The sequence below is a fragment of the Podarcis bocagei genome, assembly GCF_964188305.1.
Source record: "Podarcis bocagei genome assembly, chromosome: 12".
Lineage (NCBI taxonomy): Eukaryota > Metazoa > Chordata > Lepidosauria > Squamata > Lacertidae > Podarcis > Podarcis bocagei.
This window is the reverse complement of record NC_138137.1, coordinates 13127380-13154786: the sequence shown is the minus strand read 5'-3', so window position 1 is coordinate 13154786 and position 27407 is coordinate 13127380. Positions and strand designations below refer to the sequence as shown.

The 27407-nt window shown below is 43.1% G+C and overlaps 1 protein-coding gene across 2 annotated transcripts in view; it reads right to left on the bottom strand.

The window, feature by feature from the left end:
* The window catches only part of LARS2 (leucyl-tRNA synthetase 2, mitochondrial), a 78473-nt gene that overhangs the window by 24899 nt on the left and 26167 nt on the right, over positions 1 to 27407 (bottom strand). For both annotated transcript variants that reach the window (XM_081164448.1, XM_081164449.1), the window contains exons 8-16: positions 22184 to 22291; positions 21634 to 21793; positions 17713 to 17817; positions 15169 to 15284; positions 13699 to 13982; positions 9005 to 9103; positions 6522 to 6659; positions 2686 to 2789; positions 990 to 1172 (exon numbers count right to left, since the gene is read on the bottom strand). In XM_081164448.1, coding sequence (XP_081020574.1) covers positions 990 to 1172; positions 2686 to 2789; positions 6522 to 6659; positions 9005 to 9103; positions 13699 to 13982; positions 15169 to 15284; positions 17713 to 17817; positions 21634 to 21793; positions 22184 to 22291 — 1297 coding nt within the window. The remainder of the gene's footprint in view (positions 1 to 989; positions 1173 to 2685; positions 2790 to 6521; positions 6660 to 9004; positions 9104 to 13698; positions 13983 to 15168; positions 15285 to 17712; positions 17818 to 21633; positions 21794 to 22183; positions 22292 to 27407) is intronic.

Genomic DNA, 27407 nt, shown 5'->3' with positions numbered 1-27407 from the left:
GTAGATTATGCTTGTTCCTATAACAATTCACAGATAGCATGTATTGTAGTAAAACTGCAAAAGCAGTACAGTGGAAGTAAGTGTTCTGGTTTGCGAACTTTATTTGGAAGCCGAACGTGCTCAGTTTCGAGTGCCACACTTCCGTTTTGAGCGCCACGCTTCCAATTTGAGTGTTACACTGAGGTCTGTCTGTTTTTGCTATTTATTTTGCATTTTTGTTTTTGCAGCTTTTTTGCTTTGTTTTTGTGACTGTGTAGACCCAGATCCACTACTGACTGATTGATTGTGTGACTGCAGTACATTGTCTATGGCTTTCATTTTATGAATCCATGGTCTTGTTAGATAGTAAAATTCATGTTAAATTGCTGTTTTAGGGGTTGTTTTTAAAAATCTGGAATGGATTAATCCATGTTGCATTACTTTCTATGGGAAAGCACACCTTGGTTTTGGAACGCTTTGGTTTTGAAACAGACTTCAGAATGGATTAAGTTTGAGACCAAGGTACTACTGTAACTATAAAAAACCCCCTAAAAGAGATATTTTGGCCAAAGTGAAAAGCACTGTCTAGATCAATCTGCGGGTTTTGTCAACATCTAAGTCAGGGGCCGGCAACGTGTGGCCTGTGGGCCAGATCCGGCCCACGAGTTGCCCCTGAACCGAGCCGCCAGCTGGTTGAGTCCCCCACGCACTGCGCTAAACCGGCGCAGCGTGGTGTGGGGACTCACCAAGCAGCGACAGAAATCGCGTCTGCACACGCACAGATACCGGAAATCGCTTCCGCGCATGCGCGATTTCCGACAACGCAGACATGTGCAGACGCGATTTCCAGCGTCACACTGCGCCAGTCCGGCCCACGGATGATCTCCGCGGGAGTGATCCAGCCCATGGCCGGTAAGCCTTGCCGACCCCTGATCTAAGTCCTCAAAGGCATTTTGTACAAACACAAATCAAGGAAAAAGAAGAATTTGGGTGCTGGGAGGGTGCCTTACTCTTTGCATCCCACAAGATGTCCTGCTCTGGAGGAGAAGCAAACAGGATGTAGAGTCTGACTGTATCAATTCCATACTTCTGGACCATTTCTTCAGGCTCTATACCATTGTGCTTGGATTTACTCATTTTTTCCCACATCACTTGTAGCTTCTCTTTGGTTTTTATGTGAACAGGTTCAGGACCTAAACACAGAACAACACATTAAAAAAAAACTGCTTTTGCTCTACATGTTTAAAGAAGAACTGGTTGCTTCCAATCCCTTCTCACACAACTATAATACACAATTAGATTGCTGCAACATGTTGTATGTGGGGCTGCCTCTGAAAACAGTTTGGAAACTTCAGGTGGTACAGAATTTGGCAGCCAGGTTGCTCTCGGAGGCAGGACAATTTGAGGATATACCGTATTTTTCACCCTATAGGACGTACTTTTTCCCCTCCAAAAATAAAGGGGAAATGTGTGTGCGTCCTATGGGTTGAATGCAGGCTCTCGCTCTCCAGGCTTCAGGAAGCTATCCACAAGCTTGCTTCTCCCCCCTGCCAGCCCCACAAGCTCGCGGAATAGCGGGGAGGCGGAGCGCCACCACCCCGCTATTCCCTGACCTGATCTGGAGGCTGGCGGCTGGGAAGCCGCTGCCCCACGGAGGCTAGAGAGGCTGTCCCAGAAGGCAGAAGAGGGAGACGGAGCGCTCCGTCTCCCTCTTCTAGCTTGCGGATGGCTGCGCAAACCTGGGGGGGAAATAAAAATCTTTTCCTTGATTTCCCCCCAAAAAAACTAGGTGCGTCCTATGGGCTGGTGCCTCCTATAGGGCGAAAAATACGGTAGTCCTGCCCCGACTGCACTGGGCGCACTGGCTGCCAATTAGTTTCCAGGCTCAATTCAAAATGCTGGCTTTGACCTTTTAATTCTCAAAGGCACCAAGGCTCCTTGTTTGTGGAATGGTCTCCCCAGGGTTAGCTCTCCCTGATCCAAAGCAACTGTCTTCTAGGGACTGAGAAGAGGAACATCTTTCAAACATCCTGGTGAATGTCCTTCACAAAACAATGCTTTTATGTAAGTCAGTGCTTCGGATGTTAGAAGGAAGTAGCAGGGAGCGGAAGAGCAAATGAGTTTCAATTCCACTTATCATGCTTCCGGTTCAATGCATGAACACTCCAAATAATTTACATCTGCTTCATCCATACGTAAAATATAGGAACAGACATCAGTCCAATATCTGCAGTACTCTTTTCCAGATAAACATATAAAATGCTATTCAGCTATCCACAATCATCTACCGGGAATACCTTGCTAGATATCTGAAAGCCTTGCCTATTCCACTGACCAAAACAGCATCATATATTGTTATAGTCAACTCAGTTCTAGCATCAGTGTGTGCAGTCTATTTCTTCCCTTAATATGATTACAGCAAGATTTGGAAAGCTAGAAAGCCTTGTCCACAGAAATATTGTGGAAATTGTTCAGAGGTTTAATTGACTAGCTTGGAGTGGGTCTGTGATCTCACTGAGGGAAACCCAGCATAAGAAGATCAAATATTGGTTTTTGAGCCATGGTACCACCGCTATAATTGATAGAACCAGCTACCTATTGTTGCCAAGTTCTCTGTACTCTGCAAAAGGATCTTTCCCAAAACTGGTCATTTGATTTTTTAGGATATAGCTAAAGGAATGCAATGCCCATAACAGACTCACTTACCAGTAAGATCAATTTCTTCTCTCTTCAAATACTGCCCAGTTGTTGCTAGCCTGAAAGTCCGATTCTTGACAATACCTTGAACTAAGAGTTTATGAAAAGGCTCTCTGAGGACAAATAAAAATAATTCTGCTGAAAGTAACAGTCGGAACATACTTTCAACATACTGTATACATGTAAGTTTTGGTGATGGAACATCAGGCTGAATACTCCAGGAGCAGAGATCTTGAGCCCCCCTGAAATTTGCACCCATCTCCAAAAAGCTGGCCTCACTCTACTTTTGTTCTCTGTGTGTCAACCAAAGGGAGCATGGCAGTCAAATGGTTTGGGACAACCTCCCCCCACCAAAGAAAACCTGCATGGACCCTCCTTTGGGTCCCCTGCCTCTGGAGGAGACTGAAGTTAGTGACTGAAGATCAAGCTTCCTTGGTGGTCACTCCCCAAATTTGGAATATCCTCCCTATGGAAAACTGCCTGGTACCAAGCACACTGATTTTGGGGGCAAGGAGAAGCCCTTTTAATTTGCCCAGTCTTTCCCATCTTCTGTCTGCCTCTGAATATCAACTGCTGAAGATTATGAATGGGAGAGAGCTCTTGCTTCCCATAGGCATTGGGTTGGCCACTGTGTGAGCAGAACACTCAGCTAGAGGTAGGTCTTTGGTCTGATCCAACAAGGCTATTCTTATGTTTTAGTACTGTGTTTTAACCCCTGTAATACTGGCTCTGTTATAAATTTGATTTTGTATTGCTGTTGCTTTAATATGTTTCAGCCTATTTAGAAAACTTTTGTGACCTGCTCCAAGAGTCTCCCCAAGCAGCTCACAACCTGTTTATAAATACAGTGGTACCTCGGGTTACATACGCTTCAGGTTACATATGCTTCAGGTTACAGACTCCGCTAAACCAGAAATAGTACCTCGGGTTAAGAACTTTGCTTCAGGATGAGAACAGAAATCGTGCAGCAGTGGTGCAGCGGCAGCGGGAGGCCCCATTAGCTTAAAGTGGTGCTTCAGGTTAAGAACAGTTTCAGGTTAAGAACGGACCTCCGGAACGAATTAAGTACTTAACCCGAGGTACCACTGCACATATAAATTCATGTTCTAAACGAATGAGAGAACAGATAGCTGCCTAGTTGAAGAAAGGTAGGAGCTGTTGCAAGGGCCTGGGGACAGCAACCCAAAGATTCCCCAAAGCCAGATCCCCCAAAGCATGAGTCTGGTTTCTACCAGGGGACTCATAGAATCACAGAAATGCAGAGCTGGAACCCCCTTCCAGGACAGATGGACAATCAACCTCTGCTTAAAAGCTTCCAAGGAAGGAAGAGGCCACCACTTCCTGAGGGAGTTCATTCCACTTTTGAACAGCTCTGTCATAAAGATCTTCCTGATGTTTCGTCAGAATCTCCTTTCTTGTAACTTGAATCCATTGGCTGGGGTCCTACCCTCCAGGGCAGGAGAAAGCAAGCTTGCTTCACCTTCCACGTGACAGCACTTTAGATCTTTGAAGATGGCTATCATATTTGGAAGGACAGATCCTGAAGGTGAGGCTCCAATACTTTGGACACCTCGTGAGAAGAGAAGACTCCCTGGAAAAGACCCTGATGTTGGGAAAGATGGAGGGCACAAGGAGAAGGGGACGACAGAGGACGAGGTGGTTGGACAGTGTTCTCAAAGCTAGAGTTTGACCAAACTGCGGGAGGCAGTGGAGGACAGAAGTGCCTGGCATGCTCTGGTCCATGGGGTCACAAAGAGTCAGACACAACTAAACAACTAAACAACAACAACAACAACATATCTCCTTCTCAGTCTTCTCTTTTCCAGGCTATACATGCCCAGCTCCCTCAACCGTTCCTCATAAGGCTTGGCTTCCAGACCCTTGATCATCTTGGTTAGCCTCCTCTGCACACGTTCCAGCTTGTCAATATCCTTCTTGACTTGTGCCCAGAACTGGACACAGCATTCCAGATGTGCTCTGCTTAAGGACAGGAGCTCACCCATTGCAAAGGTTCCTCTCCACTAAAAATACGTCTATCTGAAACGGCCACACTTTACCATACATGGGAAAGGCAACTTAAGAAAAGCATTGGGGGGGGGTGTGAATGGGCAAGTCTCCTGGTCAGAGGTAATTTTTCAGGGAACGTTTATGTTTGATGACATGGTGTTAATTCACAAAAGTTCCCTTGTTGATACAAGATGAGATTTCGGCTCATGTTTGTTTGCAGGGGCAGATGCTGGTTAGAAGCACAAAATATTTTACCATGTATGGGAGTAACAAAAAAAAAGGCAGATCTTTGTAAGTATGGGAGATTTGGGAGGGAGTGGGGAGAAACAGAAGGGGAAATGTGCTTAAGAAGAGCCTGCAAAAGTCTGGAAAGCAAGCAGTGTTTAGTCATAATGAACTCTACCTTCTACAACATCTTTCCTAAATTTATTGCTCAGTTATTCACCAACAGTAACAGCACCCTCTCATGGCCACATGTAGAAGCACAAACTAGCTGCTTTTGTAGATCACATACTGGGAAGAGCTTGCTTCCAGTTTTATTCTGAGATATTATCCATACTGTAGTGCAATGTACGATTCCGTTATTTCTTCAAGCAGTCATTCTTGGACCTCTATCTATCTATCTATCTATCTATCTATCTATCTATTCCCCAGTTCATAGTGCTCAGCTACTCCACACTCTCCTGGCCTCATCTTCTTCTATTGCCAAAATCACCTCAATTAAAATAGCCTCGCTGCAACAATGACTGGGGCTCAGGCAAAGTCCGCCCCATCCTGTAGGACTTGAATTGAAAAATACTCCGCGGAGGGGGAAAGGATGGACCAAAAAGTACAGCTCATTATTGTTTAAAGAGAAACAGAAAACACCCCAATTCAGAATCAGTCACGTGATACAGATCGGGTAACATGATTGCAATAAGGAAGAAAGCATTACAGGCGGCAACGATTTCAGGAGCGCCCCACTGACATGTGATAGCCGATGCGCAGGTCCTTTTGGACCCGGAAGAAGGCAGAACAGAGGTTGTAGGGGCATAATGGGGTGAGGAAGCCTATAAGGCTCTGCCGATGCATGTGGGGGCCAGGAACAGAACCCCTGCGTGAAATGCTCTCTGCTTTTTCAAAAAAACCTTTAAAATAAATGAAAACCTGCTCCGTGGCAGTATCTGAGGACGGGAGGCAATTATAGACACTAGCTATAGGGTCTTGGAACAGTTCCACTGAGATGCATGTTTCTTTTCTCCAGTAGTCCTGAAAGTGCTATTGGGAGCTAACTGGTTTTTGTTGCCGTTGTTTTGCAGGTGCTGTCTGAATCCCTATTAAGGTAAAGGTAAAGGGACCCCTGACCATTAGGTCCAGTCGTGACCAACTCTGGGGTTGCGGCGATCATCTCGCTTTATTGGCCGAGGGAGCCGGCGTACAGCTTCCGGGTCATGTGGCTAGCATGACAAAGCCGCTTCTGGTGAACCAGAGCAGCGCACGGAAACACCGTTTACCTTCTCACCAGAGCAGTACCTATTTATCTACTTGCACTTTGACGTGCTTTCGAACTGCTAGGTTGGCAGGAGCAGGGACCGAGCAACGGGAGCTCACCCCTTTGCGGGGATTCGAACCACCAACCTTCTGATCGGCAAGTCCTAGGCTCTGTGGTTTAACCCACAGCGCCACCCACGTCCCCTAAAAATGGGTACTGGTAGCCCTACAATACTACTACCCTCAGTTCTCAGAAAATCTACTAGGTGTACAAAGCCTAAATACAATGAGAAGTGTTGTTTACAAGTGCCCTTGTTTCCCCTGCAAGCTTTTATTACACTTAAGCCTTCCACTGTTCTCGCACTTACCTGTGTTTAGTCATCTTCTGATTATGGCAAAAATGGCTGAAGAATCTGGCATAGTACAAATGCATAACTGCATGCTCCTTTCCTCCAATGTACAGGTCGACAGGCATCCAGTGATCTGCCAAGTCTTTGTGAAAAGGTCTAATAGAGAAAACAACCAATGCGTAATGAGAAGAAGCATAGCTGACCAAGGAAAGTTAGAATGATTCCAATTAGTAATATATTAATATATTTAATATTTTTTTTATTTATACCCCGCCCTCCCCAGCCAAGGCCGGGCTCAGAGCGGCTTACAAGCAATAATAAAAACAAGATGAGTGATTATAACTTAAAAACAAAAATAAAATACAACATTAAAATAATGGAACATTAAAATATTAAAATGGAGCCTCATTGCAGGAGAAGGAAAAGAAAAAAGAAAAAGGGGGCGGAGGGAATCAAATTGGCTCCAATCCAAAGGCCAGGCGGAACAACTCTGTCTTACAGGCCCTGCGGAAAGAGATCAGATCCTGCAGGGCCCTGGTCTCATGAGACAGAGCGTTCCACCAAGTTGGGGCCAGTGCTGAAAAGGCCCTGGCTCTGGTTGAAGCCAATCTAACTTCCTTAGGGCCTGGGACCACTAGGGTGTTGTTATTTATGGACCTTGAGGCTCTCCGTGGGGCATACCAGGCGAGGCGGTCCCATAGGTACGAGGGTCCTAGGCCGTGAAGGGCTTTAAAGGTCAAAAGCAGCACCTTAAATCTGACCCTGTACTCCACCGGGAGCCAGTGCAGCTTGAAAAGCACTGGATGAATATGCTCCCATGGCAGAGACCCTGTGAGGAGCCTCGCTGCAGCATTCTGTACCCGCTGGAGTTTCTGGGACAGCTTCAAGGGCAGCCCCGCGTAGAGCGAGTTGCAGTAGTCAAGCCTGGAGATGACTGTTGCATGGATCACTGTGGCCAGGTCGGGGCGGGAAAGGTAAGGGACCAACTGTATAGTAAGAATCAATACAAATGGATTTGACTGGCTTACAGGAGCAAACATTTGGATGCTACCAGCAGGGGGCAACATGACTTCATTGTATTAAAACAAAATCCTTCCTAAACATTCAGTGGCTGTAGTAATCCAAACAACACTTCATTATAAAATCAAATCGTCGTATTGCTTAGGTGCAAATAAATGACAGCAAAGGGTATCAGATAGCTCTGTTTTTTTAAGTTTTTATTTATACTTTCCAAGTTTACACATTTCATTACTTTTACAGTCAATTTAACATTTCAAAATTTGACTTTCTTCCCCCTCTTTCTGTGGTTCCTTAATTTTATTTTTTTTAGTATCTTCTGCATATCCAAATTCATTTAACTTGCTCATTTAATTATAGACTGTAAATATATACTCTTGTGAAACTGCAGGTTATTACAATGATCCTGCTAATATTTTTATCTGTTTACAATCAGATAGCTCTGTTGGGGTTATTCAGGTTTACATATCTAACCAACAAGGGAGGTTGACAGTCAGTGAGGTCATGTAGGAATATCTTTATGTGCTTAAAACTACAAAGTTGTTGTAACGTAAAAGTTCTACTCTGAATGAAACAAACACAATTGTTTAAACAGTAGAAGTGTGATAAACCCTCTAAACAGGTTAACTCTAGACTTAACTGAATGGACTCTGATTCCTGCTCTTAACATTCCTGCAGGTGTACAGTGAGACAGCTATGACTCTAAAAGCCATCCCCAAAACAAGGCGTTGATTTTTAAATGGATAGTGTAATTTGAAAGTTTTAGGGCTGCACACACACCAACTCCAATCTGACTCATGCTGAAATCAATCTGTGGAGGGAGCCCATGTTTAACTAGGATTACTTTGGTCTGCCATTTTGATTCAAAATGGTGCCTAGTGTCCAAACATAGACAACGTTTGGTGGTGATACCTCAAGAGGCAGCTGAACCTATGGCAAAAAAACAGGCAAAATCATATTTCGGTTGACCATCTTGATTCAAAATGGTGGCTTGTGTCCCAACATGGAAGAAACATGCTGCTCCACCTTGGGAACCCTCATGCCAAATTCGGCAACGATAACTTGAGAGACTTTCCAAACCTATGAACAGACAGACAGAAAGACAGAAGGACTGGCAGAAAACCCACTGGCAGAAATATACAGATGATGAGCTCTTTATATCCTGGGAGGTTTTGACAAGGTGGTTTCAAATAGACTGCATTCTGAGGTGGTGAGAGGACTGCACCATGTCAGAAGATAAGCTAAGTGATGCAGTTTAAAAACAACCAAGAGGCTAACTCCTTTGTATACTGGGGAAAGGGCACCACTGGCAGAACAAAAACAGACCCCTCACAAGAATCATCTTTTTATTGTGTTCAGTATGAACTTAAGGATTATCTGCAGGAGAGCCTTGCCACTCCTTCCGAGTTGAGCTATGAATAACAGGACCAGCTTATAAGATTACATACCAGCCTGCTTGAATGCAGGCTGCCTAAATTACTTACCTCTCAGAATTATGAGGATCAGTGTACCTTAAGTAATACCAAGCTGAATCAACAAATGTATCCATGGTGTCCGTTTCCCTTTTTGCAGGCTGCTTGCACCTGAGGAACACAAATTTTCGTTATTAGGGTTCTGCAGAGATACAAGGGAGCCATCTGGGGAGCTTCGTTTGCGCGAATTTTTTTGATGATGTCCCTTATGAGATTGAAGCCGCATTAGCAGCCAATTTGCGAACTACAGGTCTGCGATGCTCACTTGTTGTATAAGCCAAGCTTCTAACTGGGCATGCGAGGTCAGAGCTCACAGATCTCAGCAGAGGCGAGATCTACAAGTCTGTGCTTTGCAAATCTTATCAGAAGTGAGAAATCAGAAATGTGAGTAAGCCAGGAACATCTCTCTCTTTAAATTCTTGCATCTGATGAAATGAACTTACAACTGGAAAAACCAAGAGAATCCAAAATGGGTAGCTTCATTCATTCCTACTGTCAAATCCAGCAACCCCCAGTTAATCTGAATGGATAGGAATTCAAATTGGTCCTAAGCCTTACAACTTGCATGAATGAGTCATAAATGAACGAACCTTTCAAGAGTCAATTCAGTGATCTCTTATTCTTTCAAACTACTGTCAACCCTCCAGATTTCCCAAGCACCAAGGTACTTTATGCCTTTTACCAGCATTACACTGTAGGGTCCCTGAAAACTCAAAAGGAATAGCAGAAATCTATTCCTCTGAGAATGGGCACATGGATGGATGCTTGCTCCCAGCTGAGTGTTCACTGAAGCCTTTTACAACAATAAAATGTGGAAAGTAAATGCTATTACTCAAGATTTGCTATCATTTTATAAGGATATAAACTTGTGTGTAGATTTACAATACACCGATAATTAGTTTGGATCCGGATGAAGCATTTTAAGTCTCACCAACAAACTTAGTCTGGTTCAAGCTCATTCAAAATACTGAGCAGATGGCTCTCTTTTTCCTTTAAGTCCCAGCTTATGTTTAGCCTGGTAAATTGGATAGACATATTCAAAAATCTAAAGGGCTGTCACATGGAGGATGGAGCAAGCTTATTTTCTCCTGCTTTGGAGGGTAGGACCCAAATTTATGGCTTTCAAGAAAGGAGATTCCAACTAAACTTCAGAAAGAACCTTCTGACAGTGTTTGACAGTGGAATAGACTCCCACGAGAAGTGGTGGTCTCTACTTCCTTGGAGATTTTAAAGCAGAAGTTGGATGGCCATCTGTCATGTATGATGCAGTTGAGAGTCCCACATATCAGTGGGTTGGACTATATGACCCACAGAGTCCCTTTCAACTCTACAATTCTATGATTCTTTGATTCCAAGATCCACTGGACTAAACAAGAGACTACTTGCACAGTTACAGATTTTTGGGCTTTATTGATTAATAAAATGCTGTGTGAGTGAGATATCCATCTGTAGGCAGAGAAGAAAGCCAACATTTGATTCTTGTAGCTTTCAGATGGATGTGTAGCCAGGGCATAGTATCCTATATGTTTGTCTCTCCATTTGTATGAATCCTTTCTGGGGAATCCTCTTTCCCAAAAGCATGTGGGTTGAACATGGTTGCTAAAAGATTGCATGTGTATGTGTGCGCGCATGTGCACACACAAATACAGAAACCAAGATGGAGGCCGGGGAATGACAAGTTTGAAGGCTTCACCATGTAAAAAGCAAGCAGGGCACAAAAACTAGTAGGTCAACATCATGTGATTCTTTTGTAGATAAGCATGGAGTGGTCAGAAAAGGCAGGTGCTCAAAGTAACTGTTCATTATTATCATCATCTCAAAATGGCCTAAGTTGAAATCAATTTACAATTCTTAATCCCTAGACATTGCTGAACACAGGAATCACCAAGTGACGCCTTTTCGTACATTTTAAAAGAGGGATTACAGTTGCACCTTGGAAGTCAAAGGGAATCCGTGTCCGTTCGACTTCCAAAACGTTCGAAAACCAAAGCGTGGCTTCTGATTAGCTGCAGGAAGCTCCTGCAGCCAATCAAAAGCCGCGGAAGCCCTGGCGGACGTTCGGCTTCCAAAAATAGTTCGCAAACTGGAACAGTCACTTCCGGGTTTGTGACATTCGGGAGCCAAAACGTTCAGGAACTAAGCTGTTCAACTTCCAAGGTACGACTGTACTTCTGGCTCCATTCTGAAGTGAGACATTTATTAAGATGAATGAAATGCAGAAAACAGGAACCCGATACTCTAAAGCATATATTCTTTTCCTGTGATTTCGGCAGTTATGCCAGAAAACAATTATTTGAGGCCCTAAAATTTAATAGACAGATTTTTACACAACTAACTGTTCAGGACCTGCTGGCGGACAGCGATGATCAAATTACATTAATAGCGGCTGAATTTTTAAGTGCTGTCCATGAAGAAAGAATGGGCCATGATAAAGAGACTTAGTGGTTTTTAATGGTAGGTGATGTTGCTGTGTTGTATTATATTATCTTTGTACATTGATTCATTTCTTGGAGTTAAGAATAGGACTACGATAAATTATGTTCGTTGAGCCCGTATTCTATACAGTCTGTATATGATGTTTGTTTGTTAATGTGTGGTGTGTTATGCCTAATAAAGGATTTTGAACTATTAAGATGAATTTCTTGGCTGAGTTTTGCCTGAGCATAGTTCTTTACATCAAATGCCTTTTGCAACAGCAACAAAATGGAACGAGCCTTTCTGAGTCACAGCACTGAGGTACCGCACTACCAAAAATAATCTATTCACTAGCTCTCAAATGTCCAGAGAAAGTGACAGGTTTACTGCTTCTGTATTCTGAAGTGTGAATGACTTGAGATCACTTAACGGCGCCAACAAGGCAGCCTAACAATACAGAATTCATCATGTCAACTCTGCTGAGAGCAATGTTCCATTATACGCATGATGAGGAAACAGTCTCTCAAGGATACGGATAAATTCTGATTCTTTCCACCAAGCATTAGCCATCCACCAGACCCTGGAGAATACAGATCTAGTTTCCCTAATGAAAATATAATTCTCCAAATCTGAATTAGATTCTGTTGAGCCAAGCAAACAAAAGGCTTAAATCTGGCATAAAACTCCTTTCTAATACAAATAGCTGCCTGACATACCGTATTTTTCGCTCTATAGGACGCACTTTTTCCCCTTCAAAAATGAAGGGGAAATGTGCGTGCGTCCTATGGAGCGAAGACACCATAGCCAGCTGGAGAGGTGATGCGCGGCTATGGCAGGAACCTCTACAGCCCCGTGTCACCTCTCCAGCCGGGAGAGCGCACGCGGGGCTAAAGAAGCACCCCGCGACCCTCTCCTGGCTGTGGAGGTGACGCGCGGCTATAGAGGCTCCTGCCATAGCTGCATGTCACCTCTCCAGCTGGGAGAGGGTCGCGGGAGGCTGCTATAGCTGCGCGTCACCTCCCCAGCCGGGAGAGCGCGCGCGGGGCTAAAGCAGCCTCCCGCGACCCTCTCCCAGCTGGAGAGGTGACACGCAGCTATGGCAGGAGCCTCTATAGCAGCGCGTCACCTCCCCAGCCGGGAGAGCGCACGCGGGGCTAAAGCAGCCTCCCGCGACCCTCTCCCAGCTGGAGAGGTGACACGCAGCTATGGCAGGAGCCTCTCCGCTGCGCCTTTCCGCTGCTCCCTGACCTGCTCTTTGGGGCTGGTGGTGGGCTTCCCCCCCCCGCCAGCCCCAAAGAACAGGTCGAAAGGAACCTGAAGCCTGGAGAGCGAGAGGGGTCAGTGCACACCAACCCCTCTCGCTCTCCAGGCTTCCAAGGTAGCCGCCTGAACGCACCTTAAACGGCACCTTGTTTTAGAGCGGGAAAACAAGAGGGGGAAAGTTCTCCCCCTCTCTGTGCAGCGCCTCCTGCCGCTTCACTGAAGGGGCGCTGGGCAGAGAGGGAGAGAATTTTTTTTTCTTGTTCTCCCCCCTCTAAAACAAAGTGCGTCCTATTGTCCGGTGCGTCCTATGGTGCGAAAAATACGGTAAATAACAAGAAGCTCAGATCTAAACCAAAAGCAGCGGTCCTAGGTGACTTTACACTTTACCATTTTCCAGTGCAGAGATAATCTTTTGGTACACAGAGCAGCAGATTCCTGATCCCTTTATTTGCAGCAAATAAAAACAAATGACCCCCCCCCCCGCCCTCGCACTTAAAGGAAGAAATACGTGAAGCAGCCCTGGCACCAGACTCATGCAAGAGAAGTGAACTAAGATCTCCCCATTTCCCAACAAAAAACAGCCCACAGAGCTTGCCTTAAATCCGTTTCCAATAGTAATACAGCTAACCTTGCTATAAAGAGGAAGCCAAAGCCTTCCCTCCAAAGAAAAACCCTGTTCCTCTAATGAATGAGCTCAGCAGTAAGAAGAAAGAGACACACAGCCTTTTAGAGTTAAGATCTTTTTTCTGCATAAAAAGAACTGGTGAATAGAAAGAACCTGAGACTGCTCTCCACTTTCACAGAAGGCAATGCTTTGGGAAGTAATAGCACAAAGGTACACTGGTGAGATAGTCAGATTTTTAGGACACTAAGCTTTAGTTTTCTGTCCTCTTTTTTTAAAAAAAGAAAAACCAGAAGCCACAGCATCAACCAAATGTTTAACCGTAATAACAATAAGAATGAAACAAAATTTACTCCTCTTCCAGCCAAATCACTGACCAGAAGCTGTAAAGAAAACGTGCACTCACCTCGGACAAAAGCAGTTTACCCAGTGTGAAGCAGAAGCCAAAAGCGAGCCGCCCTTTCCTGTAAAGGATGTGACACTGGGCAATTGCACAGGTAAGTCTTCGTAAGGGACAGGAAGAGGACCGCAATTTTGGCAGTGGATGATTGGAATAGGCGTCCCCCAATAACGCTGCCGCGAGATCAGCCAATCTTTCAATTTACTGCTTGTTAAGTGTCCTCCTACTCCTTTATTTTTGGCTTCTTGAGTGATGGCATTTAACGCTTGTTGTCTACTCATACCTGTGAACTGAGAACGACAGATGTTGGTGTATTCCAACGTTCTCACTGCAACGGTAGTCACAGTAATGTTCCTATGTATATGTCCCACCACCCATAGTCAAGAGAATGGAATTCTATCCAAAGTCCTAATATAGTCTCTCAAATTTTCTCCATTTTCATCTTCTGTTCAAGCCTCTCAGTTCCCAGCAGTCTAATGATCAGGCCACTACTGGCAGCTGCTGTGTTGGATTTGGGCATGGTGGTCTGGTGTGCAGTTTCAGATGAGTTTCCTGAAACAATTATTTATCTCCTAGAGCAGGGATCTCTAACTCCCAAGAGACTGTGATCTACTCCCACTTAAAAAAAAAACCTGGTGATTTTTTTTTGGGGGGGGGTGATCAACTAGGATCAACCAGGGACACACAGCGATCAACCGGTAGATCGCGATTGACCGATTTGGACATGACTGCCCTAGAGCAATTCTTTCAATTTGTTTCTAGTCTTGCACTAAACAGGTTTTAAAAATAAAAGTACAGTAAATCTCTGTTGGGCAAGTGGCTGAGCAGCAATACTATGAAGCTGTATTGCTTTGCAACTTAAGAGATTGTATTAAACATGTATTAAACATTAACAAGAAACCTGGATTTCAGAAAAGCATTTTAGGATGCATGTGGCAGAAGTCCTGGTTCCAGCTATGCAGCAGGAGGAAGTCTGCAAGACCAAGGCTTTGCTCAGGCTCATTCTAGCTCATACATGTAGTGCTAAAGCAGTGTTTAGTATTTTCATACTAATCACTATCTTCTATTAGTACATATCCGATGACTACGATAAAAGCCAGCAGTGGAGACTGCCAGCACTGGCTCAGTTCTTTCTCTGGTGCCAACTATATGAAGAAGAATCCATGCACTGCCAGAACCTATGTTCCTACACCCTGCAGAGTTTGGAAGTGCATTAGCCTTTGTAAATCAAGAAAATCTTTAATAAAAAAAAAGAAAAAAGAAAGTGTATTAGCCTGAAGCATTTAAACCAAACCATGTATGTCTGCATCTATCTTAATTTCACACTTTCGTTTTCTGTTATGCACATTTTAAAAATTGTCTAACATGTAAAAATCAAATATCTGGGTACATGTTTGTGTGTGAGTTTTAAAGTTGTCATTTTTTCCCATGGAGGCGTGGAGATGAGAAGGCAGAGACTCACAGGAGTGCACTAACCTCTCTGGAGTTGATCAGTCTCTCTGAACCATCCGGCAGCGTTTCAATTACTTCCTCAAACGACAGACCCAAATTCCTAGCAACTTCAGCATCATCTGGTTTAATGCAAGGGATTCCTTGGAAGGGAAAATAAAATGAAAGTGTTTCTTAAACAGATTTCAAATAAGACTCACCCCTTTGGGTTTTTTAAATGAAAATGCAATCAAACAGCTTTCTGATTCAGAGTTCAGGCAGCACTGCTAACTACCGTATTTTCCCGGGTATAAGACTAGGTTTTCCTCCTAAAAGATAATGCCAAAAATTAGGGGACGTCTTATACACGGATAGTGCCAAGGGTGGGCTGGCGATTGGTTGTTGCCGCAAAAATAGGGGGCGTCTTATACATGAAAAATACAGTATATACTTCTTGCATATACTTTCAGCCTCTTCAACCCATGTTTCTCTATTCCTTTCAGCCTACAAATCAACCTTCCAAATCAAAATGTATCTAAACTGACTCCCAATTCCTCTTCCATTAGAACAATACTCTCTGTATTCAACTCTATAGCCCTTGGCCGATTCAATTCAATACCTATTGATAAGATGAATTTGTCATTGACATCTTGGCTCTTTATTTTCCAATATGCAACCTCTCTTTTCTCACCCTGGTTTTCATATTAGCCAGCACTGGAACTTTAAATTCCTGCCGCAAAATCAATCTCAAATGCGTTCATTTGCAAGTTTTTCTCTTGCTGCAAAGCAAAGGCTAGATCTAAAGAAGCATGGTGACGTTACTTCTGAGAGATGAAGGAAGGTGGGTTAGATGCATCTTTCTGACAGCAGCTCCCCATGCTGTATGGCAAATATGCTTTCCAAAATGAATTGTGGTACTGCAGGGGGCGGTGAGATGTTTTTTAAAATGAAATGAAATCCAAAACCCACACCTTCTAGGGCAAAACACCTCTGTGAGTTTTGGATCCCAGTCATCAAAATCAGAATTAATGTTGATGTTTGGGTACTGATTAATTTAATTCTATTACTTTCCATTTTGAATAGAACGCTTTAATTCAAGGGGAGCTTGTGGCCATCCATATGTTGGGGGGCTCTTAATGTCATTAGCCTTGGAAACTGCGGCCAAAGGTCAAGGATGATATGAACCGCAGTCCAGAAACATCTGGATTATCATAGGTTTCCTCACTTAACTAATGGCTCAAAGCTTCAAATTACATTCTTGTGTGTGTCAAAAGCTGGAAAACAGCAATAAATAGAGGGGAAAGGTTAACAAGTTTAGATGATTGTCGTTTAAAAATGAAAAAGCATTGTTTTACCATTTCACTGAAAAGAAATCAACTTGGAAGTTTATGAAATGAACTCGAGACACATACCAAGCTAATCTTTTATACAGGACACCAATTATATCAGGTGGATGGCAATCAATGTTTCCCAAATTGTTGTTGGACTACAACTCCCATGATCCCTAGCCAGCAGGACCAGTAGTCAGGGATGATGGGAACTGTAGTCCAAAAACAGCTGGAGGCCCAAGTTTGGGTAATATTGCTCTAAATGATACAAAAACATGTGTCTCAAGTACTTTGGTTTGCCCGACTGAAAGCTGGAAAACAGTCAGAACAGCAGCCTTGCTCAATCAGACCAAAGGCTCTCTACAGGGAAGTTACAGGGAACCAGGCAGAGGGCCTTCTCGGTAGTGGTGCCTTCCCTGTGGAACGCCCTCCCACCAGATGTCAAAGAGAACAACAACTACCAGACTTTTAGAAGACATCTGAAGGCAGCCCTGTTTACGGAAGCTTTTAATGTTTGATGTATTATAGTATTTTAATATTTTTTTGGAAGCCGCCCAGAGTGGCTGGGGAAGCCCAGCCAGATGGGCGGTGTATAAATAATAAATTGTTGTTGTTGTTGTTGTTGTTGTTGTTGTTGTTGTTGTTGTTGTTGTTATCTAGCATCTCATTTCCCAGTGGCCAACTAGATTCTGCTGGGAAGCCCACCAGCAAGCCATGAGCACAATTGCCCTCTTGGTCTCCAGCAGGTGACATTTAGGGGCATGCCAAAACTCATTTCCCCCATGATAGTCTTACCTCCCATTGGTCTAATCCCTGTTAAAGGCATCCAAATTGGTGGCTAATCTACCGTATTTTTCGCTCTATAACACGCACCCGACCATAACACGCACATAGTTTTTAGAGGAGGAAAATCCGTAGGCATGCCACCCGTAGGCATTTCCTCCATAACACGCACAGACATTTCCCCTTACTTTCTAGGAGGAAAAAAGTGAGTGTTATGGTGCAAAAAATACGGTACATCTTGTGGTAGCAAATTCTATAGCTGCAAACCTTCAAATCAGGAGCAGAGAAACAAGCAGAAGCAGCTGCATGGAAAATTTAAAGTATATGACTGTTTACCAGCTTTGACTCTGGCAACCCTAGCAGTGCTTAATACATCAACCTTTATTTTCCCTTCCGTGGATGCTTCTAGAACCCACAGACAACCATTTTTACAGTTTCAGCTGTGTAAGCCTTATTTTTTCAACATGTTTCCTGTACTCACCTATTTTAGTATCGACAGAGCCTTCAAACTCAGATTTTGCGGAAATGACTACAGGAATCTCTTGACTGGTGAGCAAGTTCAGAGCTGTCACTGAAGTAAGAGACTCTACAAAAAAAAAAAGCAAAGATCATAATAATAGGAACACTGTGCCAAGAGTGTTCACTTACTGCTAAGAGAGCCTGCTGCTCTCTTGTGTTACTAAAAACCTAATGAAGCAGCCCTTGAAGATCCGGTCTTAGTCTGCTTGAATCAATAGCAATAATTCTGAATTTAATTAGTTTCTGATGGAAACAAAGCTTCTTGCACTTTTGAAAGATTTCTCTCCCAATCTGAACCTCACGCTTCAATTATCCCACCCCCTGGAAAAAATAATTACCATTCTCCAAGGATACATGAAATATTTGTGCAAGGAAATGAATATCTAAATAAAAGCAAAAACAAAAACAAAATGTAAAGGGCAGCATATATTTTGTCATTATACTGGAAAGCTTTCCCTCTTATGCCATTTTTGAAAGATTGTCTCTTTTCGTTTTGCAGAATTGTCTGCCATTCCTTGGTTTAAAGAGATTTCGTTCTATGTTCGATCACTAGTTGGCATTTGCAATTTCTCTCAGGGAAATGCAATTCTGTGGTCTCTCACTAGGTGTTACTATTATATGCCCTTTTTACTTCTAAGTGATAAAAGGGTACTTGTATAATGCTCTATTCCAGCCAATAGGAGTGTAATGACCACCTCCCAGTCTTCCTGGATCCAGTTGCCCTCTGGGGGGGGTGTACCCCTCTCCAAGCACAATTCAAAGTGTTGGTGCTGACCTTTCAAGCCCTAAATGGCCTCGGCCCAGTATACCTGAAGGAGCATCTCCACCCCCATCATTCAGCCCGGACACTGAGGTCCAGCGCCGAGGGCCTTCTGGCGGTTCCCTCGCTGCAAGAAGCCAAGTTACAAGGAACCAGGTAGAGGGCCTTCTCGGTAGTGGCGCCCGCCCTGAGGAACGCCCTTCCATTAGATGTCAAGGAAACAACAGTGGTACCTCAGGTTACATACGCTTCAGGTTACAGACTCCGCTAACCCAGAAATAGTGCTTCAGGTTAAGAATTTTGCTTCAGGATGAGAACAGAAATTGTGCTCCGGCGGCGCGGCGGCAGCAGGAGGCCCCATTAGCTAAAGTGGTGCTTCAGGTTAAGAACAGTTTCAGGTTAAGAACGGACCTCGGGAACGAATTAAGTACTTAACCCGAGGTACCACTGTATCTGACTTTTAGAATACATCTGAAGGCAGCCCTGTTTAGGGAAGTTTTTAATGTTTGATGTTTTATCGTGATTTTAATATTCTGTTGGGAGCCACCCAGAGTGGCTGAGGAGGAGCGGCCAGATGGGCAGGGTATAAGTAATGAATTATTATTATTATTATTATTATTATTATTATTATTATTATTATTATTATTATTTACTGAGCCCACCCTTCCCTTTAATAAATTGCTGCCAAGAGATAAAGTGGACAAAAAAATACTCAGAAGTAAGATTCTCTTGTTCATCAATTACTACTGATCATCTTGTTTAGACAAGCATGCACTCTAATATTTATTTATTTATTTAAAATAATATTTATTATTTTCCATACATAAACATAACAGAAAAAACCCAACAATAATGAAAAAAAGAATGAAACAAAAAAAGGAAAAAGAAAAAAAACATAAAATACATCAAATCACCACATAAACTGAACTTAATTCATTACTCAAAATCCATCTTCATAAACATATTACTTGACTTCCTCAAATCTCTTCCATCTGAGTTTCTTAGTAATTATATATAGCAGTTTCCAATATCATTATTTCCTAAAACAATATCACAGTTATAATCATATTTCCTAACCTTTCTTATCTTACATTTTCTCATTTATTTATTTAATCCCAATGTAATCCTAGGCCTAATTGATTCTTCCACGTGATTACATATCTTTAATATTACAATATTTATTCAAATAGTCTTCAAATTTCTTCCAGTCTTCTTAGCACTCTATTATTTATTATTCCTATTTTTTCTCTCTATTTCCTAATAGAGAGGAAGGTTGCAGCCCCTCTCAGCCAAGGCCCAAGAACCACAATACAATAGCCAAAGCTGAATCTGGTACAGCAACCCATTTCCCAACAGAGACTGGTCAGATGCTTCTGCAAAGTCCACAAGCAGGGCATGATGGCAACAGTCTTGGCTCCCCAGCAAGTGGTATTTGGTGGTATACTGCCTCTGCACATGGAAGCTCTACTTTGCCAACAGCTGCCAATACATTTCTCTTTCACGAACGTCTGCATCCCTCCCCACAAAAGGGATCTAAGCCAATAGTCAGCATACTGTGACAGTGGATTAATTATGGGTTAAAAAGCACTTCCTTTCCTGTGTCCCCTAGCTATTCCTAATCAAGTTCACGGCATGGTCCAAAGTTCTAATATTATCATAGGCTGAAGAAGACTGTGCCCACCCTCCCTCTTCTTTCTCCAATACAGTAGTGCATAATTTTATACACTTTTAAGAGGAAGAAGAAGAAAGAGTTTGGATTTGATATCCCGCTTTATCACTACCCGAAGGAGTCTCAAAGCGGCTAACAATCTCTTTTCCCTTCCTCCCCCACAACAAACACTCTGTGAGGTGAGTGAGGCTGAGAGACTTCAGAGAAATGGGACTGGCCCAAGGTCGCCCAGCAGCTGCATGTGGAGGAGCGGGGAATCAAACCCGGTTCACCAGATTACGAGTCTACAGCTCTTAACCACTACACCACACTGGCTCTCAGTCTCTTCTCTTTTAGCAAGTCTTTAAATGGGGGAACAAAAACCTCACAGAGCTGGTGATCCAGCCCCCTAACTGTTCTGGCTGCTTACTCTTCATCTTTTCTAGCCTTACAATGTACTTTTCACGATGGGGCAACTGCAAGTGTGCACAGCATTTCAAACGCAGGGGCACCAATAATTAACACAAGGGCGTTATTATACTAGCCATTTTATTTTCAAGCATTAAATTTGCATTTTGCATTTTTCGCTGCTGCCGCACACTGCCTCTCGTTGTACTCTGTAGGGTGCTGCAAGGCTGAAGTCAGGGATTCTTGGTTGTCAGACCTTACACTATGTGCCAATTTGCCAGAGGGGGCAAAAAGCTGCTAGCACAGTGTCTGCCGCACTTGGGCACCACCGAAGGAGCTACGTTCTTCAACAAATAAAACTTCAAACGGAGACCCCAGCATACAATTCCTGCATTGGAATTTGTCAAGAAGTGTGATTCCACTGAATTCAGACAATGGTCTCCTCTCCCGTTGCAAGTGTTAATTAACAGAGCCAGACTAGGATGACTGTGCTGCTGTTTTGCTCCTGTTGTGAATGGTCATTATGCTCAGTTTATATAAATTTCAGCTTTATACTGAATTGGCCCAGAACTGTATGTCTTGTATGTAACGGCCATTTGGTTTTGCTGTTTGCAAAGCTTTTCTCATGCATGCATGAGTGTGTGTGCATGTTTGCGCAAGATAATACACACAGACACACACGCGCAAACCCCTGTCAACTGAAAATATACATATGCTGAAGTGGACTCTACAGGGGGGGGGGGAACCCAATTTCTTAATATTCAAGGTGTCACAATACTTTGTTGTTTTCCTGGAAGGAAATTCTGTAGTTTGGTGGTTCAGCAGTTTTCAGTTGCTACAAGGTACTAATCCGATAAGGGATTCTAGTCTGGTTTCTCAGTCGAAGCAACTTGTCTTTACAGAGAAGATCAGGCTGCTGCCATATGTTTAAAAGGCATGCTGCAATGTTTAAAAAATATTACATGTGAATTGTTTTGCACAAGCCTGACCATGTTAAGCTACACAAGCAACTGCCTAGTCTTAGTAAATCAAGCACTACCAGAAGAAAGAAAGAAAGATAGATTCACCTTTTCCTGGGACAAGCTCCTTCCGGAAGATTTCCTTTAAACAGCTATTTCCATGTAACAGTCTATGATTAGGCAAGATATGTAAATAAGATGCACCATAAATGGCTTCAGGTGCGCATGCATAGGCTGATATCGTCTCTCCTGTAGGGTTATTATTAGTCTGACAAAAGACAGGGAAAGGGTTACTGCAATTTCCTCCAGAGCAACACGCACAATTTTCACTTGCAGGCCCCAGCTTGCATTTATGAATTCTACAGACATTTTCCAGAATCAGTTCCAAAGGCCACAGTCCACATCTGAGAATACAATGGCAAATTTGGTCACACAGCCAATCCAGCCATGTCTCTACATGCCCCATGCCAATGTCACTTACGGTATCAGGGGTATGTGTTCTGAGCAAAACAGCCTTGCAGACTAAAAGATCCCTAGCCTTCATTTGCACCCACCCCCCACATGTAATTGCTAACATTTCTAGTTTTACTCCTAACAGTTTTCAGTCTCCGGCAGATCATGGCACGAATATCTCATCACCGAGAAGGGACTTGCTCACCTTTAGCATGAACTCAAAATAGCATCCAACACAGTCTCCTAACCAATGAGCTTGCATTTCCTTTATTCCATACCACTTGGGGAGATCTGACAAACCATCGAGCAAGGCCTGCAACAAAAGCAGAGAAAATGGTAGGCATTCAAACGTGGGTGGAAGATGTTTGCCCCATCCTGACTCTGCTTCTTCCGCCACACATTCTCCACCAGACAGGAAGGAATATTCCCCCACTCCTTTTTTTAAAAGGGGGATTTCCTTTGTTTCCCCTGACTTATGACACCAAGAATTTGCATGGTATGCTATAAAGCAATCTGTGGTCCTAGAGTCTCATATGGCCTTCAGCCTAATTTCAAAAGCCGCCTGCAAACTATCAGTTCAGACCTGTGGTAGAAGTGATCATTCTCTCCCGTGGTAGCCTGTAGGGTGAGGAGAAAGAGGGAGAGACAATAGAGGGTGGTAGGATAAAAGGGGTCCGTGTATTTTTTTGATCTGGCTCCACCCAGAGTCAACATGTGACCTCTGATAGATTATCTGTGACCCTCAACAGAAAAAAAGGTTGCCCAACCCTGGCTCTTCTCTATAGATGGCCATCCTACGTTTGAAGAGACTAGGCGCTTGCTCAAAAAAGTCTCCACAAATATGGAACACACCAGCCTTGCGCAGTTTTTAAAAAGGCAAAGCAGTTCAAACTCAAGCCCATTAAATAAAAGGAATAAGCCAAGGATCAGGTAAATGAGTTGAGTCATGTAGCCTTCAGTGAAACCACTGAAATAACAGATATGTCCTGGGTCACTCAAATGCAGTACAGTGGTACCTCAGGTTAAGTACTTAATTCGTTCCGGAGGTCCATTCTTAACCTGAAACTGTTCTTAACCTGAAGCACCACTTTAGCTAATGGGGCCTCCCGCTGCTGCTGCACCGCAAAGTTTTTAACCCGAAGCAAAGTTCTTAACCCGAGGTAATATTTCTGGGTTAGCGGAGTCTGTAACCTGAAGCGTATGTAACCTGAAGCGTATGTAACCCGAGGTACCACTGTACATTTTCAGTGAGAAACTGCATGAAGACAGCAATACAAAAATAATAATAACCCCAGACACATCATATACTTAAACCGCACCCAACCCCCAATAATCATGGGAACTGCAATTTGCTAAGGGTGATATGATTTGTTGCTCTGTGGTGTGAACTGCAGTTCCCATGATTCCTTGGGGGCACAGGTGCCTGTGCTTTAAATGTATGGTGTGCACAAAGGCACAAGGAATTTGAATAATGTCCTGACACTATTCAACATTAAACACATGACGAAAGAAGCAAAAGAAGAGCAAAAGATATGGTCCAAGACTTTTTGGTGCCTGGGGCATCCCCTTACGGCAGAGGCAGCCTCCATGTAGCCCCTCAAGATTGGGAGGGCACCAATTCCCATAACCCATGACCACTATGACAACTGTAAGGCTATCATTGCCCTATAGCATTTAAAAAGAAAAAACCTCCTCAAAAATAGACAATTGGCTGCTCTTTAATGCTAGCACCAAACTGGCCACTAAAGTCAGTCTGCACCTGGTTGACCGCTGGGGGTAAATTTAATGGAATGGGCATGAAATCCAATCTTGTGGAAAGAAAAGAAGCAGAAATTGTACTTCGTGAGAGCTTAGTAAGCCCACACAAATCACTAAATAATATTCTAGCTAAATGACAGGAGCAGAGATTCAATATAAGGAAATGAGTCTGACGGAGAAATAAGGACGTAGCTAAAGGTTACAATGGAATTTAGCACACATTAAGAGCAAATCGACAGTAAGAAGCACTCACATAATCTACCAAGAGAGCAAAGGAAACAGCAAGTCATAATTTGTTCTCAGAAATGAAAACAATGAATGTCAGAGCAATCCACACCATCGGGCAGGGGTATGTAAAAGCAGAAGAAGCGATAGCCAACACCAAGATTTTATGTGAAAAGGTGAGTCAAGAAGTCAGAACACTGCACAGACTACGCTGAGGCTAGGAGTGACCCATTCATTAAAAAGACAAGCCATGTTTTAAAATGGTGCTTCAAAATAATAATGGGTTCACAAGTTGGCTTAAAACACGCAGATTTTTAATTTTTTTAAGGAAAGAGATGAGCTTATTTATATTGCTCTGGGAACAGATTTCATGACTAACTGCTGCAGTGCCAAACTGTAATCAGACAGAATATAGAAATAACATGATTGTCCTTTTTCAAAATAGACATTATACACAATGAAAATGTATTTGCCACATTAATAGTCCTGGTCCCCCCCCCAAAAAAAAAGCATGTTTCTTGGCCTGGTAACAATCAGTTTATCCATATACTACTTCCTTGCCATTTCCACTGTCTCCTGTCCTCATGTGCCCAAGCTCTGGGAAAGTTTGCCTGGTTTCTTAAACCACCGTTTCCCAGGACATACAAGCCAGGAAATCTGGATTTTCATGGATCCCTTATGAGTCAGACAATTAAACCAGAATCCTGGTTTTGAGGGAGACCTTAAACTACAGTTCAGAAGTCACAGAAAACTGTGGCTTAAGACATCAAGATAGTTTGACCAGAGCTTAGGATGAGTTAAGGGGTGAAGGAGGAGTGTATAGGCACATTACTGGATGCTTACTGGACTGACAGTTCATGATTCACTAGACTGTGATTGTTTTCTCTGAACTGGGCCACAGGAAAAAATACCCCAAATTTAGAATGGCTGGAACTAGATAGCAAACCCATACTCCTATCTCAAGGAAGGATAGCAAGGAAGAAGCACTAGTGAAGAAGGCAATTGAGTTGCGGTTAACAAAATGCAGGTCAAAAAAATGAGCTTGCGTTTAGCAAGATAGCACTGAGATGATGCCTCTTATTAGGGGGGAAAAAAGCTCTACAAATGAGCAATCTGAGGCCAAAGTAAATAGTATGGCTAAAATGTATCCAACAATAAAAGCAACAATTTTACAGATTCAAATGCAAATATGTTAAACAAATCAAGAAAAGGAAACAGTAACTCATAGCAGAAAAATAAAGCAAAAACCTTTAAATCTTCATGTACAAAACCATTTAAAAGTTGGGGATTTCTTTGCCAACTTTTCCGATCTGACAGGCGTATTTACATTAACAGTGGAGAAACGAGAATTGCATTAACAACTGAGCGTTACAAAAAGAGGCAGCAGTAGAACAGGCCATGATTAAATTTATGAAGATGAGCATCCATTAAAGAGAATCCAGAAACACAAGAGGAAATTTTGATATTGTTTGGAAGTGGCAGTCAACAGCACCAGTTGCTAAGAGACAGAGAGATGAGGGAATTATAGAGCTGGGCAAATCTAGCAAAAGGATGACCTAGATTGAAAACATATCTGAGATGTTGCAAAGAGAAAAGATTTGTGTCCAGAAGTGAATAGCTCAAATTCTATTCAGGATCTTTGCATTATGAGAACCCACGTAAACAATATGAGCAGTAGAAGTCTATGGAAGAGAAAAAGGAAGTGAAAATTTGGGCACAACAGTTGACCCTCCCCCCCATGCTGTCATACCTTGGTTTTCGAACAGCTTAGTTCTTGAACGTTTTGGCTCCCGAATGCCACAACCCTGGAAGTGAACGTTTCAGTTTGCGAACTATTTTTGGAAGCTGAACGTCCGGTGGGGCTCCCAATTGGCTGCAGGAGCTTCCTGCAGCCAATCAGAAGCCACACTTTGGTTTTTGAACGTTTTGGAAGTCGAACGGACTCCTTTCGACTTCCAAGGTATGACTGTATCTCAAAAACATTTCGACATTTTGCCCTCTCTTAAACACCCCCTCCTCCCTCTCTGCCCTTTTTCTCCCACCCCACTCCTGATCTGCAATCTTTCTGTCATGGCCTGCCCCAACCCTGCGCTCTTTTTAACACCACTTCCTCCCGATCCGCTGCTCTTCTGCCTGCACAATCTTTGCATCTTAGCCTCACTGTGGCTGTCAGAAGTGGGGCACTTTCGGAGGCGGCACCAACGGTAATGGCGGTCTCCTTCTGAACGGGAGGAGAAGCTCCGCGGAATTTAGGGTCTTACCTATCAGAGAGATGAATACCAAAGATCCCCTTTACTTAAACATCAGGTTGAAAAAAAGTTTTATCACAGTTAAAAACCCTGCTCTGAAAATAAGAATTTTAACACTATCGTGGCATTATATATACAGCCTTAAAGCTTAACAGTAATCACATTAAATCAATTTATTATGTCAATTGAAAAGCTAATTAATACAAAGCGAGCAACAGAAAAATGACCACTCCAAATGCCATACCATATCTAACACCGATATTGCTTTCTAAGACAATAATGAAGTGAAGCTATCTGATAGCCTAGAAAATTATTTTCTATCACCTTTTATATCACAGTCTGCAGCCTGACCTACAACCTGTAGCACATGGTGTACGAAAGAGCTATGAGTCTGATTTTAAGAGGTGAACTATAAGTTTCATTCCACAAGATGGGGCTACCATATCATGGAGACAGTTAATTGACGAACAGCTGAATTTAAATAGATTTATACCACAATCCCACCCAAGTTTACTGTGAAATAAGCCCTACTTATTTCACCAAACTTATTTCACCAATCCTTGACTTAGCAAGACTGCAGCACCAATTCCTCACTCCTAGAGAGGCTCCTGGAGAGAAACTCACAGTCACCTTGCTCGTCTCTATGGTCATTTTTTCTCCTTAGTGTGTTGCCTGTACCAGCACTTAGGATTAAGGCCTCTCCTTACCAAGGACATACCTTGGCTACACCTGAGACTACAATTCCCATCATCCCTGACCACTGGTCCTGTTAGCTAGGGATGGTGGGAGTTGTAGTCACAAAACATCTGGAGGGCCGAGTTTGCCTATGTCTATATCATTTGGTATACTATAAAATCACCATCTCAAAGGACTCTTCAGGAATTAGATCTTTTCCATTAGCCTCCCAGACTTGGACATTCATTCACATATTGATCCTCATTAACAGAGCAAAGTTGCTACAGATTTTCAACTCCCTATTTGATTTGCTGAATTAATGGCCTATACCTTGCCTAATTTCATGGTGCAGGGGGCAAGAGGAAGGAGGCGGAATATGGTGGCAGAGAGTGAGAAAGAAAATGGGGTGATCCACACATTTTGGGCTCTGGTCCTGCCCACAACTAGCATCCACCCCCCCAAAAAAACCCCAGAATACAGCTCTCAAGTGAAACACGTTCTCCACACCTGACAAACAGAGAA